Raw genomic sequence first — 14,080 nt, forward strand, 5'->3', positions numbered from 1 at the left:
ATTCCTGGCGCTGTTCACTGATGCACTTTAAAAAAGCCATTGAGGATTCAGAACCATGATAAAGCCTTTCCAAGAGTCAGGTGTCATTGATTCACTTATACTGATCTGATGTTTTATTCAAAACCGAAAGATCAACCACTAGCTGACGATGCTGTGCTTCACTGGTTACTTTAAATATTAAAAAAGAGAAAATCCAACCTACAAAGGGAACTTTTTTCAATTTATAAATTTATGAACGAGACAGTGCAACTCTAACTTGTTTTATTTGTAATATTGGGATGACCTACGCGTATTTAGTGGTGTAAACATCGCCAGTTTAAACGATGGAATATTAATAAAATGAAGAAATACAATTAAGTCTCTGTCTTCCCACTTAACTCTGGGCGGCAGTCTGAACTTGTATGGCGCGCAAGCATGTTTTCAATCTACCGCCAACAGTATTAAGCATTCAATAAAACAGCAGACACATTTTTTAATAACCGTAAGAGATATAAAAATAAATCTTGCACTGCTAACCACACAATTGTGTCTATGTCCTCGTACATTTTATAATTGCAAAACTTAAACATGTTTTAAAACAATTAACCAATAAAGATTGCGTTTGGGTGAATTCATATAACCATTAAATTAAAATATTAATGAGTAGCTATTATGCCGTGTTTGTAAGCAAGTGTGCATGTAATGCAAATCGAAGACGTCAATCAAGTTTACGTCTTCATCTACTAGTCAGACGCTGTATAAACTGTATTATATTGTATGAAACACACATGTATACAACATAATTATTTTAACAAGTACAGTATAGTCTAAGATATATAAAACAATTAAAGTATTAACAGGCCAATAAGCAAAATAAATTAAAATCTATTTTTAAACATGTAATTATGACGGTAAGCGAACAGATCGCCACTTATTTAACAATAAATTGTTTTCGCCAAGCCAGCCAGCATGAACTATGTTAAAGCCTTTCCACGAGCCCGTTGTCCCTGATATATTGGAACTGATCCGGTATCTCCATTAGAGCTGCAAGAGCAACCGCTGGTTGAGGATTACGTGCTTCACTCTTTACCTGAAATATTCAAAGAGAAAAATCTGGGAAACTATTGAGGTTCTATTCTAAATCTTGTTGTGAATGTTTTGCGTATTGAAGATTCGCAATAAGAGTCCGCCTAATTAATGAATGTACCAAACTCCGCGTTGACACTGCAAACTTAAAAATAGCAGTATTTGCACCATACGAAAGTATCGGCTCGGTGATTAAAATTCCAAATGTTATTTAAATTATTTTAGGACCATAGATTTTACTTAGTGCCTTTCGATATCCATAGTACAAAGACAACGTCGGTATTTTTCATTATATATTTTAAACTTGATAAATCATACCTTGTGGAAATCCACAAACTGAAAGTTGTCAAATCTTCGTTCTGGCAATTTATCATCAAAGTCGTTCATGACATCCCACGGTCCGTCGCCTACCCCGATGACCACGATGGACAGTGGATACTCTGAGGCCTCTATGATTGCCCTCACCGTGTCCTCTTCGTTGGTCACCTGACCGTCAGCAACGATCACCAGAATATGGTACTGAATAATAGCATGGTAAAAAATTATCTAAGTCGTGTACCTGATTGGTCTTCCTGCATTAAATACTAATTAAAATCATGAATTATAAATGTATACTTGAATCGGAAACAAACAACAAATGATTGCTTACACAAATTGTGCTAATTTCTGATTTTTAACAATCAATTTAGTCTGTCTGAACTTTAAAAGATAATGTTTTAATTGGACAAAGATTGATTAAGGACGGACCCAGCAAAACGAACATAATGCAGATCTCGTCTTTTATATAGGACAAGGCAATTCCATACCTCATGGTTTTAATCATACATATACCTGCTTCTTTTCCTTAACAATTCTAACAGCCTCGTCAATGAGAGGGGCAAAGTTTGTTGGACCACCAAGCTGAATTTTAGGCGTTACAACGTTGTAGACTTCAAGAACTTCCATGAAACCATCGCAGTCTCCCTGCATAAGAACCCAATATTCACATTGCTCCAATAAAATATAGCAATACTGGAACTCCGGAAACACTTTAAGAAGTGAAAATATTTTTAAAATTCGATAGTCATTTATTTTATACCACTTAAATGACTTTTTGCCTATACAATTCATGAAACCAAATGCAACGCAAAGTTAAACATAATCATTCAAGCTTCGAATACTTACTTTTACAACACGCGGAATGCTTATGTAATAGTTATAATGGAGACAGCTCAGCGCTGTCGCTCTTTCAGCTGTCAAAGAATTCTGGATAAACACATCTTAAACACTCACATTTGCCTTGAGGGGAAATATGCCCTTGTCTTTTACAATCCTATCTCCGAAGCCGTACGCTGGTATAATTCCATCGTCATCTAACGGTTCTAGCGTCTCTCCCAGGATACAGATCACCTACAGTGTAACAGACATTTGCATGTATATATATTTCCAAACCAAGCGCATAAGAGCCGATCGCGTTTCTTCAAGGTCAATACTCAATAGTGACATACAATTATCACTGACTGTGATTGTATTCTATACTACGGTAATTCTATATGTTGATTTTTGACGCCACTGTTTTTAAAACTGAAGTCAAGAAACGATTCGGTTTTATTGCGATAGACGTTTGCAAACGAGATTAATGCGTTCTGAAAGAGGACAAAATAAACGTGCATATTTGATGAGGCTGCACTTGGATTACACGTGAATCAATCAAGATAACTCACCTCCTGGTACGGGTTGGTCTTTTTGCTGGTAGTGTCATGTAGACTCAGTCCATGGAATGTGTTCATGCCAGATACCTTGTTGCTCAAAGTGTAGTCAATGCCTTAGGGAAAATATGGAAACCCAACGTTTTGTTAGAATGATTTAAATATAAATGAGGAAAACGATAAGTGAATAATTTTATAAGTAAGCTGAACGAATATTGAATGATAAAATAATGAAAAGCACACGCAATCGCAATAAATAAAATCTTCGCTGCTGTCTATTATTTGACATAACAGAATACCTAGGATTTACAATTTCACGTTTGAAGTACTATTTAACAATTATCAAGCGTGTTTATCATTTAAACTAACAAAATGTTATTAATCTACCAACATTATTATAATAAAAAGTGAAATTTCCTTTGTATAAACAGGAGATCATCACTAAGAAATCATTATTTACTCCATTTTAGGCACGAGACCATTTCTCATACAGGTATATTCATGACCAACACAGTGTAATGTAACGGTTTATAATGGGTATATTTCAGTAAAATGTATATGCAATGTTAAGATGAAGTTTGTGTGTAATGTAACAGTTTATAACATATCGTTTATCATTTATTCTTATGAGTTTATTCTTATGATGGAAATTAATAAGGATAATATGTATATTTCAATAATATGTATAAGCAATGTTAAGATAAGTTTGAGAATTTAATAATACATCTTGGGAGGTATTTACATAATGTAACACTTTTTCTGTTTAGTCATCATTGTCCTAGTAACTAGAGATGCATGGTCACTGGCGAAATACATAGTGGACAACAATGACCTACATTCGACCATATCTGGCGGTCAACATAGTGTTAATTATACACGAACTGCTTATATAAACAGCTTATATAAACAGGTTAAATAAGCCTAAATAGTAAGAAATAGTTTAACGACCAGAAAGTGATGGACATTGTTATAACCCGTTTTAGCTATATTTTTATGGTTATGAGCTTATGTCAAAGTGATAATTAAGGCTGTTTACTCCCTAAAACAAGTGGGTCGACGCCAAGGTCACCATTTTTGTATAAAAGGACCGTGTTAGAACCTCTAGAGGAGCCGAGCCACTGTCGATAGAGAATCGCACAATATGCTTCCCAATTTCTGGCTCCACGGTTAGGTTAGGAAAATACTACAGCTAGACTAAGAAAATAATGTTTAAACTATAAATACAAATCTGATGTTAGGAAATAGTTAGAAAATAAAAGAAATCATTTTGAGAAGTCAGAGACTTGTTTTACTTTCACCAAATACATTGACACTCGATTACGTGACAACAGGACGAAATCAGCAAAAAAAACATGGGTTACCCTCTGAAAATGGTCAATGAAAATCATAAGATTACGGGTTGAAAACCGGTAAAATGGTTAAAAACATCACATTGGGCCCAGCCCTATTCACAAAACATGCTAAGTGTTAATACAATTTAACATCGTACCATCACAATTCAAATCGAACTTCAATAACAGAATATAAAATAGAATACACTTAAATTTCAGCTTTATTACACAATGGTCGTATGCTTTCTAGAGCACCAGCAATGTAACCTTCCGAGCCAAGATGAAATGTAACAGATATCAACTACATATCGTCTATTAGTAAATGCTTTAGAGATATAAAATCGTAAGTGTTAATGTTCAGACAACTGTCATGTTTTATAAGGAGGAATGTGTAATTTTGGTTTAAAAGCATAATGACATAACGCTTTGCACGCGTTTCTATCAATCTAAATACATTGTTTCTTTGGTTCCTACATTTATAAAAGACAAAAGAATACTTATGCCAAACTACTTTGAGCGTGTTCTAAACGTTAAGCACATGTATTTAATGATGACAGTAAACAAAGGGTCGTGAACTTTAAAACTCATATTGTGGCGTAATCATGAAATTTGCGCACAATGTGGGCTTCCAGATCCGAATCGTTTGTAAGAAACCTAAGCGTGGTAAAGCAGAAAAGTCATCATAGTTAAATTGTTTTGTAAATCAATAAAGCAACTTACGAAGTTTGTTTTAGTATTCATTTCAGCAAAAAAATTACAAAAAAAAACACCATATAACTAACATCATACATAACCAAGAAGTAGGCTCAAAATGTATAACTAGTATATTAAATAGCTGGAGTGAAACATCTGGGTCGAAAAGAAATTCATTTGCTTTAACCTGGTTCTCACACATGTAAACCCATGTTCGATATATGTTTGGGATTCTCGTCAATAAAACGTGTAAGCATATGTTAAAGAAAAATTTACAAGTTACCAAATATCAGTCCAAACGGGTCCACTATGAGAGAGGTTGCGTAAAAACAATTTAAACGATCATAAATCAGAAAGAATACTTAATCTCAGTCACGTGTACAGTGCATTCGCTTTAAAATGCTTACTACACCTCCAAAACAATTTACGATGTTTACGCTGGGATTCAATTTGAAAGAAATTCAAAAAGTTTATAATTAATGTTACCAAATATCAGTCCACATGGTTCCACTTTCAGTCGTTTTAGTGCAGAGGTGACTTCGCCCAGACTCTTAAAACGATCGACGATGACATGCAAGTGTTTCTCGTAATCTTCTAAGCTCCCATAGTCTAGACCTATATCGTCCAGATCCACGTCGCTAGCACCCAGAGAGGAGTCCGCTCGGTCTGCCACGAATTGCAGGAACAACGACGGCTTTTTGCTCAATCTTTGAACATGGAGGTAACAGCTATAAAACATGTATCAATTATTTGTTATATTCATTTCGGGCGTGTGATTATGTAGTTATTATCCTCTGCCATAGGCGGTCTGATATTGTTTCTGGCATTGTCCGTCCGTCTTTCCGTCCGTCCTTCCGTCCGGCCGGCACTTGTGTGTCCGTAGCCATATCTTGGAAGTGCTTTGGCGGATTTTATTGAAACGTGGTATGAGTATATATATGGATAAGAGGATGATGCACGTCATATGACATTGTACACCATCTGTTAATAACGGAGTTATGGTCCTTTTTGTTTAATCTATAAACATGTTGGTAAAAACTATTAAACATATTTCAATTAGGTGCTATATTCAGTTCGGGATTGCGATTATGTAGTTATCTGATTGTAAAAATACTTCTTGATAGGATTTTATAAAATATTGTTAAGTGTCCAGTTGTAGATACAAATTATAATCGGCCATCATGTATGTACATATAGCGATAAATAATAATGTGTGCATCACAATTTATGTATAAAACTCCCAAACTAAGATTTGAGTTATAACCGAGAGACAAACATTCTTAAGCGCATTTCTAATGCTCGACATAGCTAATGACATTTGTGATAATGATTAAAAGAAACTAAAATCTAACTGGTTTATAATATGTTGTGTGTTTCATTATAGAAACGAAAATCACTGCTTCAAAATACACAAACTATGATAAATCGCTTATTATCCTACAAAATGATTTTATTTAACAAATAACGACCGTTGGATAAAGATAAGGTTTATCCTACAGGTTGACTTTATCCAACGGCTAGTACACGTACATAGGGACTACTGTTTTTGGCCTTTCACATCTGGTTAAAGGTCAAAAACAGTGATGACTTTTAGACGATTTAGATCTAAGTAGTTAAATGTATCAAAATAGTTAAATAGTTAATTTGCTATTAAAGAACTAGGTTCACTTAGGGTCGAAAATGGCCCTATGGAATATATTAACAAAATTACCTGAACTAATTATTTAATGTGTTTAGTTTTTAAAAACATGTATTTTAATATGAATTGAATGTTTAATTTTCACATCAATATTCCTTTATTAGTGAAAGTTATCAATCCAAATGCAGCAATTCTTTAAAATTTTCAATTAGTTTAGTTGAAATGAAAAAAATCCTGAACCAAACGGGCGATTGAACTAATGTCTCCCGCGTGGTTACCAGACATTTTTTTCCGCGGCGCTAAGAATTTAAACAAATCTTCATATGTTAAAAAAGAGCGTATTTCACTACGCAGCTAGACCTTATTTTACTATACAGGTGGCGAAATTACTTGATTGCTTCATTCAAATTACGGACGCTAATGATGTAATGTCTGCATTTGGTACGAGTGTGTACAGGGGCGTAGCAACCCGTACGCAAAAACGCAGTTGCGTACACATTTAAAAATCGAAGTTACTTTATAATGCATTGTGCGTACACTTAAGGGAAATGTAACGCAGACACCATATTTGAGACAGTATTAGGTCGAAAGTTCCAGCACTCAACCCATCTTGCTATTGGAGGCTAAATATGTACCTCCAATTCGTTAACCACCAGTCCTGATGTCGGAATTAGAAACAAGACTCCTGGCATCTGAGCCCCGGGACATAGCTCAACATTTGCTCAACAAATACGACGTTAACTCGACAAGATTTTAACTACGAATGCATTCCTGACTGACTAATGTGGTTATTTACCCTCGAGGCTTCGGTTAAAAACCATTGCCCGAGCACACTGCTTAACATAGAACTCTGCATAAAAAAGCCGAAAACGGCCATAAAATGGACAGCCCGATTTTACTGGGCTGTACCGTTGGTATAAATATAAAACTTTGCAGTGTTGGTGCCTTAATTAAAATCTATTGGTTTAAAAATATCTAACATTTATAAGAAGCGTTAAGAAGACGCAGTGCTTTACAATGGATGGGCCTAACGCTGTTAAAAAGCGGCGTTTTTATTGGTTGATGTACTTTTAAAAAGCTGGCGCTGATTGGCCGAAATTTCTTATTAAGGATTGCAAGTAGGTCAATCCGTTTAAAAATAGATTTTCCCACGGCTGACGTTGTACTTTAAGAAAAAGTAAACAATAATAGTTTATATGCAAAAATATAAATGAAAGAAAAGGATGAATTAATCCAAAAGAACTTGGAGTTGTTTTTTAGTATTAGATTACTATGTTTATGTTATGTTACTGTACTTATTATTAATTATTATCATTAATATGATGTTGTTATTGTATGTTATTGTTTGTTTTGTTTTTTAAGGAGGAGAGAGAGAAAGAATAGCCCAATTTTTATAAGTAAAGATGGTGAAAACACACATACTGTTGTATGTGGCATCATCATTACCAGACCCACTGTTCAGTATATACTGCAATGGGTTTGTTGGAGTCTTTAGACTTTGTGATCTGTGTTTTAAATGTTTGAATCCAAATAGGACTATTTTAATATAATACTTATAGAAAAAGGGATACACAGATGTGTAGTATGTTTGTGTAACAAAATAATAATACTTGAGGGTTTTCCAGATCACAAAGTGGTTGAACATTGCCACAATATGTTTACATACATAGTCAAGTACCATTTTTATGAGTATATTTAAAGTTTAAACTAAATGCCACACAACAAGATCTAATCATTGGAGAGATATGTTTATATCTATGAACATTAATTAATAGGGATGCCAGAGCCTGATTTAACAGCTCTCAAATGTAGAGTGAAGTTGCATGTGTAAATGCAATTATATGAGAAGGAAAGGAAAAAAGACAATATATGATAACACATAGGGAGTACAACTCTCAATTATATATTAATATTGCAATTGAGTATTGAGTTGTTAAAAAAAAAATATTGAGTACAAGTTTATGTATGTGGCTCAATGTTAAACACTTGCAGACAGGGAATATAGCCGTAATGCTCCAACATAAGACCCTGTCTGTATGGAACTTAAGGAGGATTGGGCTATGGAGAAGAGAGGTCCCCCCAGAGTGGCATTAAAACAATATTTAAAAGTGGGTTCAGTAATAAACCCTTATATGTTAAGGGCAATAACTTACGTGTCTCCAAACGGTCACCTTCATAGGGCTACATAAAAATTAAGAATGCCGGACAAAAACCCTCCCGGATAAAAACCCTCCCGTCAGTTTTATAGGGACCGGACGAAAACCCTCCCATGAATGAACGGGGACGGACAAAAACCCTCCCATGAAAAAAACGGGGGAGGACAAAAACCCTCCCATGAAAAAACGGGACCGGACAAAAACCCTCCCGTGAAATCTGAGCCACGAATTCAAGTACCAACGATTATTTATGAATTTTTAATCCGAAATCGGTCATTTCCGAATGTCATTTCCGACATTTGTATTTTGTTGTCGGTTATCCGAGATATTTATTTTTAACAAAAACCAACATTGTAGACACTTGAGAATACAAACAAACACAATTGCATTAATCTTACACAGTTCACATACACTCCTAAACGTGAATACGAATGCAGTGCCCAACTGCAGCCAAGAAGTCCTGTGCCGTCTTGTTTCCCGACGCTACCTCCTCACATAGGCGTTGCATCTTCTTCTGATGAAGAAGGGTCCCCTTCCGGACTCGCTTTGCTAACGGCTCCCCGTGTTCGTACCGGTACACCTCTGCTTCGGCCAAGGCGTTGTCCTACTGCAGACGTGTGATGACGTTCCACAATGACCAGCACCCGTGCATCGGTAGATGCATTGTCATAGATAAGGAATGACTTGTCCCCATCTGGGTGCGTTGTGGTGTACTGCGGCGGCAATGGGATGCCGACAGAACCAGCTGGCTCTACTGGTACCACGCAACGTTCCTTCCTACGGATGGCCCGCTTCAGACTCTCCGTCTTGCCGATAGCTGCTCGGACCTCAACCGGACGAGTGATAAGTGGTGATAATTTCCATTTTGGATGTGTGCCTTTACACAAGCAAAAATTTATATGTTGCAAATTCACAGTATGATATTTTGAGCAAATGTTGTCAGCATTGAGTGATTTTTTCGGATTAATGAAGTTGCAGATTCACAGTTTGCTATTTTGAGAAAATTTTGCGGATTAATGAATGCAACAATGTGTGAATCAATTGCATTTGTCGGTGTTTAATTGCTTTCACGGGAGGGTTTTTGTCCGCAGTTGCAGATTCACAGTTTGCTATTTTGATATATATTATTGTATGCCATTAACTAGTTAATTGTTATGATTAGCTGATTAGTGGGCCTAAATAACCGAATCATTGACATATTTGACAATACAGTATGCTTATATATTGTCTGCAAAAATGCAATTCAAAACGTTACAGTCAAAGATAAATTAAATAAGTAATTAAGACAAATTAGTTACATGCTAACGAATTGTTAGTTGTTAACAGAATTTTACTTTCATTTTCGCAAAGTTTTCATAAACTTCCCGGAAAGCACGTTTTTTGATTGAATGAGCGTATAACGCGATTAAACGTTGCACTGTACCGTATTGGGTTCAATCTAAATTTAAATTCACTTGTCTATAAATGGACTCATTTTATGTTTTAATTGATGTTGATATTATATCGGATTATCGGATATATATGCACATTAGAAAGCGGTATGTTTACAGTTAATGGATACACATTTTCTTTCAATTTCACGCCCCTGAAAACACAATACACATTACACACAATGGGTAATTTTGTCGGATTAATGAATGCATCACTAAGTGTTAAATTTCTTTTACGGAAGGGTTTTTGTCCGCCTCCGTTTTTTCATGGGCGGGTTTTTTTGTCCTCCCCCGTTTTTTTCATGGGAGGGTTTTTGGCCGCCCATGTTTATTTATGGGAGGGTTTTCGTCCGCCCCCTATGAAAATTACGGGAGGGTTTTTATCCGGGAGGGGTTTTGTCCGAATTCCAAAAATTAAGGGTAAGACAATGTGCTTTACAGTTAAAAATGAGACAAAAACAGCTAAATTTGTACAAAAGGTACATTATTTACAATATGTACAGAACTATATGCATTTATATATTAAAATACATGTTGCCACCCTGGAGGGTTGAAAGAAGGAGAGATTTTTGGAAGTGTAGGCCGATGTGGGTGGGGGAAAAGAAGAGCCAGCAGAGGTGGTGTCACTCAGTTGTACTAAGGGGGGTAATTGTGGTGATGGAGTCTACAATGGTTGTTTCCCCTGGACCAGAGGGAGTGCACGGTAAATGAAAAATAGTTTGTATACTATTGACGGAAAATTGATAATGGTAAGATGTAAAATGGTAAAAAGACCAAATATTACCTAGATGCATTAAAATAAACCCAAAAAGCTCTAATCTAACCAATATTATTATAATAATGCATTCCTGATAAAATTGTTACTTATAAAACACGGTATTTTCGCGAGCAATCAGTGTTGGATATTGGTTAACAAAACATCAAAAAGCCGTACATTCATTTGTCTAAACTGTTTTTTATCGCGAGTTCGATAAACGTGTCAATTACGTCTTCGCTAAAAGCCCCCACTCCCCGCAGTTCGCTAGTTAAATTTTCGCGAGTCAAACAAAACAATGGTGCAAATTATCAAAACTAACCCCTATTTGTTATCATAGAGGTATTGATTTATTGCTTTATTGCTGTGTTTGTTGACACGTTATTTATTACCGTCGACTGTGCGGCATGTTGTTTTAAGTAGTCGCCAGCGCAATTTGGCAGTATGTCACGCGAAAAAAAGTTAAAATGTACAAGTAATTCGATGAAAAAAACACAATCAATTTTTTTCCCAGGTTAACCTTTTGCCGAAAATATAACCGGTTAACTGGTCGTTCGGTAGGTTAACCGGTTAATCGGTTAACCTCTTGCATCCCTAGAACAAACACATTTACCCAGGTACCTTTGCTATAATTAATGTATATGGTTGGATGCCTGTGGCAACCGCTACAGCTGAACGTTCCTTCAGCACCATGCGAAGGGTAAAAACATACCTTATGAACATAATGATAACAGTGAGAATGTCCGGATTAGGTTTGCTCAACATTTATGGGGAAAAAGAAATATCTGCAGAAATTGTTTTGGACATATTTACGCGAAAATAAAAGAAAGCAAATGGGCATTACTTTTTCAGGACTGATCCGACTGAAACAATTATATTCAATTAGCTTAACAAAAATTGTGAAACAAGATACATTGACCGTGATAGGATCAGAATCTTAGGTTTTAAAAAGTATTACGATCGTTTATTCCTTTTCCACAATGTTTTCTAAGTTTTTCATAGTTCTATTTTTTTCGGGAGGGGGGCACAGTTGTTTAAAAATAACTGTCCACAATATTACAAATTAAAATATCTAATTGATGGTGAGATTAATAGGTTGCGATCGAGTCGTCATTGAGATTTTGACACAATAACTCAGACGATAGCGATACACCACTTTTAACCGATTGTAAAAAAGGGTACGGAAGATCGAGTTTCCGGCTCGGCGATCTTTCTTTTCGACGTTTTTTGTCATTATTTATTGCTCAGCCGCCACTGTTATTGTGGGGGAAGCGGCCCAATGCTTACAAATATTGTCGTAAAGTACCCGAGGAGATATCAGGTGAACAGACCGCCGAAATAAAACTGAAATACTGTTGAAAATGGCGTTTTGCACAATCCAATCAATAAATCAAAGCACTCTGACCGGGTCTCGGTGACTTCAAAATATTGTACTAAAAAACGAGTAAAATGCAACCAAATTGCGTCTTCATTTTAATTTTTTTAGGAGTGATTTCCCATACCCCCCTTGTGAGAGGGAGATTACCTCATCCCACACCCTCCCCCGTCGTGGCGCTTCGCACCTCGCCAATGCCGTAGAAATTGGAAGTTGCGTACACTTCATTTTCATCTAGCTTCGCCCCTGGTGTATGTTAACGATGGATTATTATAAACAAAATGAATACATGTGTTGTAATATATTACTCGCATTAACACGGTGAGAATGAATTTTTGAATAAATGGAAAAGATTGATGGCGATGAAGAATACATTTTAATAAGTAAATGGGTGCAGAATTTTCAAGGAATTTTCTCGTCATGGAACCAAACAAAACTTGAAGAAAACAACATGGTAGTAACATAAGTTTGGTGAATAGAACAAGGACCAGTAAATGTTTGACATTTTTATACCAGTGAGTAAAAGTGTGTAAAAATAATAATTGTTTTTTGACCAAAATTAACAATATTGGCGGGGATAAATGCTTAATCATGCTTGACGAGTGAAATAAAAAAGGCAGCATTTGTTTTGTATTTTGCAGTGGTGAAACTAGAATTTAAGTTTGAACCAAATCATCTTTGTTCTACTTGAGTGTGTAACATTTGGAATGCTCATTTAATTTGAATCTAGGCATATAGCAATGTTTTGTCTTTTTACTCTGCTTGTGCGTGGAATATTTGGGACTATTTTGAGTGGCGTTAACGGGGACGATCACAAACAATTTTAATATTACTACGCAATGTTAGATAGAGGATATATGTTGGATTCGAGTGAATATCGATTTTAATTCACGAGTGATCATAGAAAGTACTATTTTACCGAAAACAATGACGTCATTTTATAGTAAAACAGTGAAAAATATCGATAATTTTCACTGTTATTTTTCACTGTTTGATACAGTGAAATATCAGTTTTATTTCACTGATATTTCTCTTTAAACCACCGGAAAGCATTAAGTAAATTCAGTTAATTAAATCTGTTTTTGCTATTCGTTTAGCAATTTAAGACTTTTTTATTGCCTCGGGAACAAATTTAAAAGAATATTGTATAATAAATAGAATACTATGTTAGTGTGATTGTGAACTTGAATTTATCCGACTCGTCTTAGAAAGGCTTACACGGCTCGGCAAGCCCCGCCATGTAAACCTTTCTTCAACTCGTCGGATAAATTCAAGTACACATTCACACTCTAATAGTATTCTCTTTTTATTTTATGTTTTAAAACAACTGAATATAATACTATAACAATAAAACGGACTGTAACGAAAAGATAGTGATAAACTTAAGAAACAGAAATATACTGCAACACAAGAACGTTACATCTTTGATTTACCACTAGAAACACATAAAAGTACAAATATTAGTTTCATCTTCTAAATATCAACGAAATACTTTTTTTTATCATTTATCAATTTACACATATTTCAAATATTGTTTATCTTTCTTCATTATCATCGGATATTATATGATAATAAAACTATTTGATCTGATACCAAAACAATGCAATTTTATAAATGTTCATAACAATTGGTTATTTTATAATGATAAAACTATGAAGGAAAAACATTTCCATATTTATAACATCATTTTGCATAGACACAAGTTCACTATAAACATCGGTCATTTAGTCACAATAAAATGCATTTAACACATTTGCTTCAATAATCATATAAATTATTGCTAACAAGTCCCTAATTAAAGATGAACCAGTAAACATTACCTGTCTTCCGAAGATAATGACATTTTAGAAAACCTATCGATAACGATATACAGAATGAATTTCTTACTTCCTTAATTTAGGTGAAATCAATCACGTTCACGTTTTAAGATTATCTTGGTAGGAGATAAC

The 14,080-nt window shown here is 35.1% G+C and overlaps 1 protein-coding gene across 2 annotated transcripts; it reads right to left on the minus strand.

Annotated features, from left to right (window-relative positions):
• Window positions 1-457: 457 nt before the first annotated feature.
• On the minus strand, window positions 458-14,080 carry LOC127851910 (copine family protein 1-like). Of its 2 annotated transcripts, none has more exons than XM_052385881.1 (7): window positions 13,952-14,080; window positions 5,264-5,484; window positions 2,769-2,869; window positions 2,338-2,454; window positions 1,897-2,028; window positions 1,384-1,584; window positions 458-1,069 (listed from the first exon to the last, which is right to left on the minus strand). In XM_052385881.1, the coding sequence occupies exons 1-7, from the start codon at window positions 13,972-13,974 to the stop codon at window positions 959-961; spliced, it is 906 nt and encodes a 301-aa protein (XP_052241841.1). In that variant the 5' UTR covers window positions 13,975-14,080; the 3' UTR covers window positions 458-958. The 2 variants fall into 2 exon arrangements, with proteins under 2 accessions (XP_052241841.1, XP_052241840.1); XM_052385880.1 differs by having other exon boundaries at window positions 5,264-5,505; window positions 13,952-14,054.

The sequence above is a fragment of the Dreissena polymorpha genome, chromosome 11 (assembly GCF_020536995.1).
Source record: "Dreissena polymorpha isolate Duluth1 chromosome 11, UMN_Dpol_1.0, whole genome shotgun sequence".
Lineage (NCBI taxonomy): Eukaryota > Metazoa > Mollusca > Bivalvia > Myida > Dreissenidae > Dreissena > Dreissena polymorpha.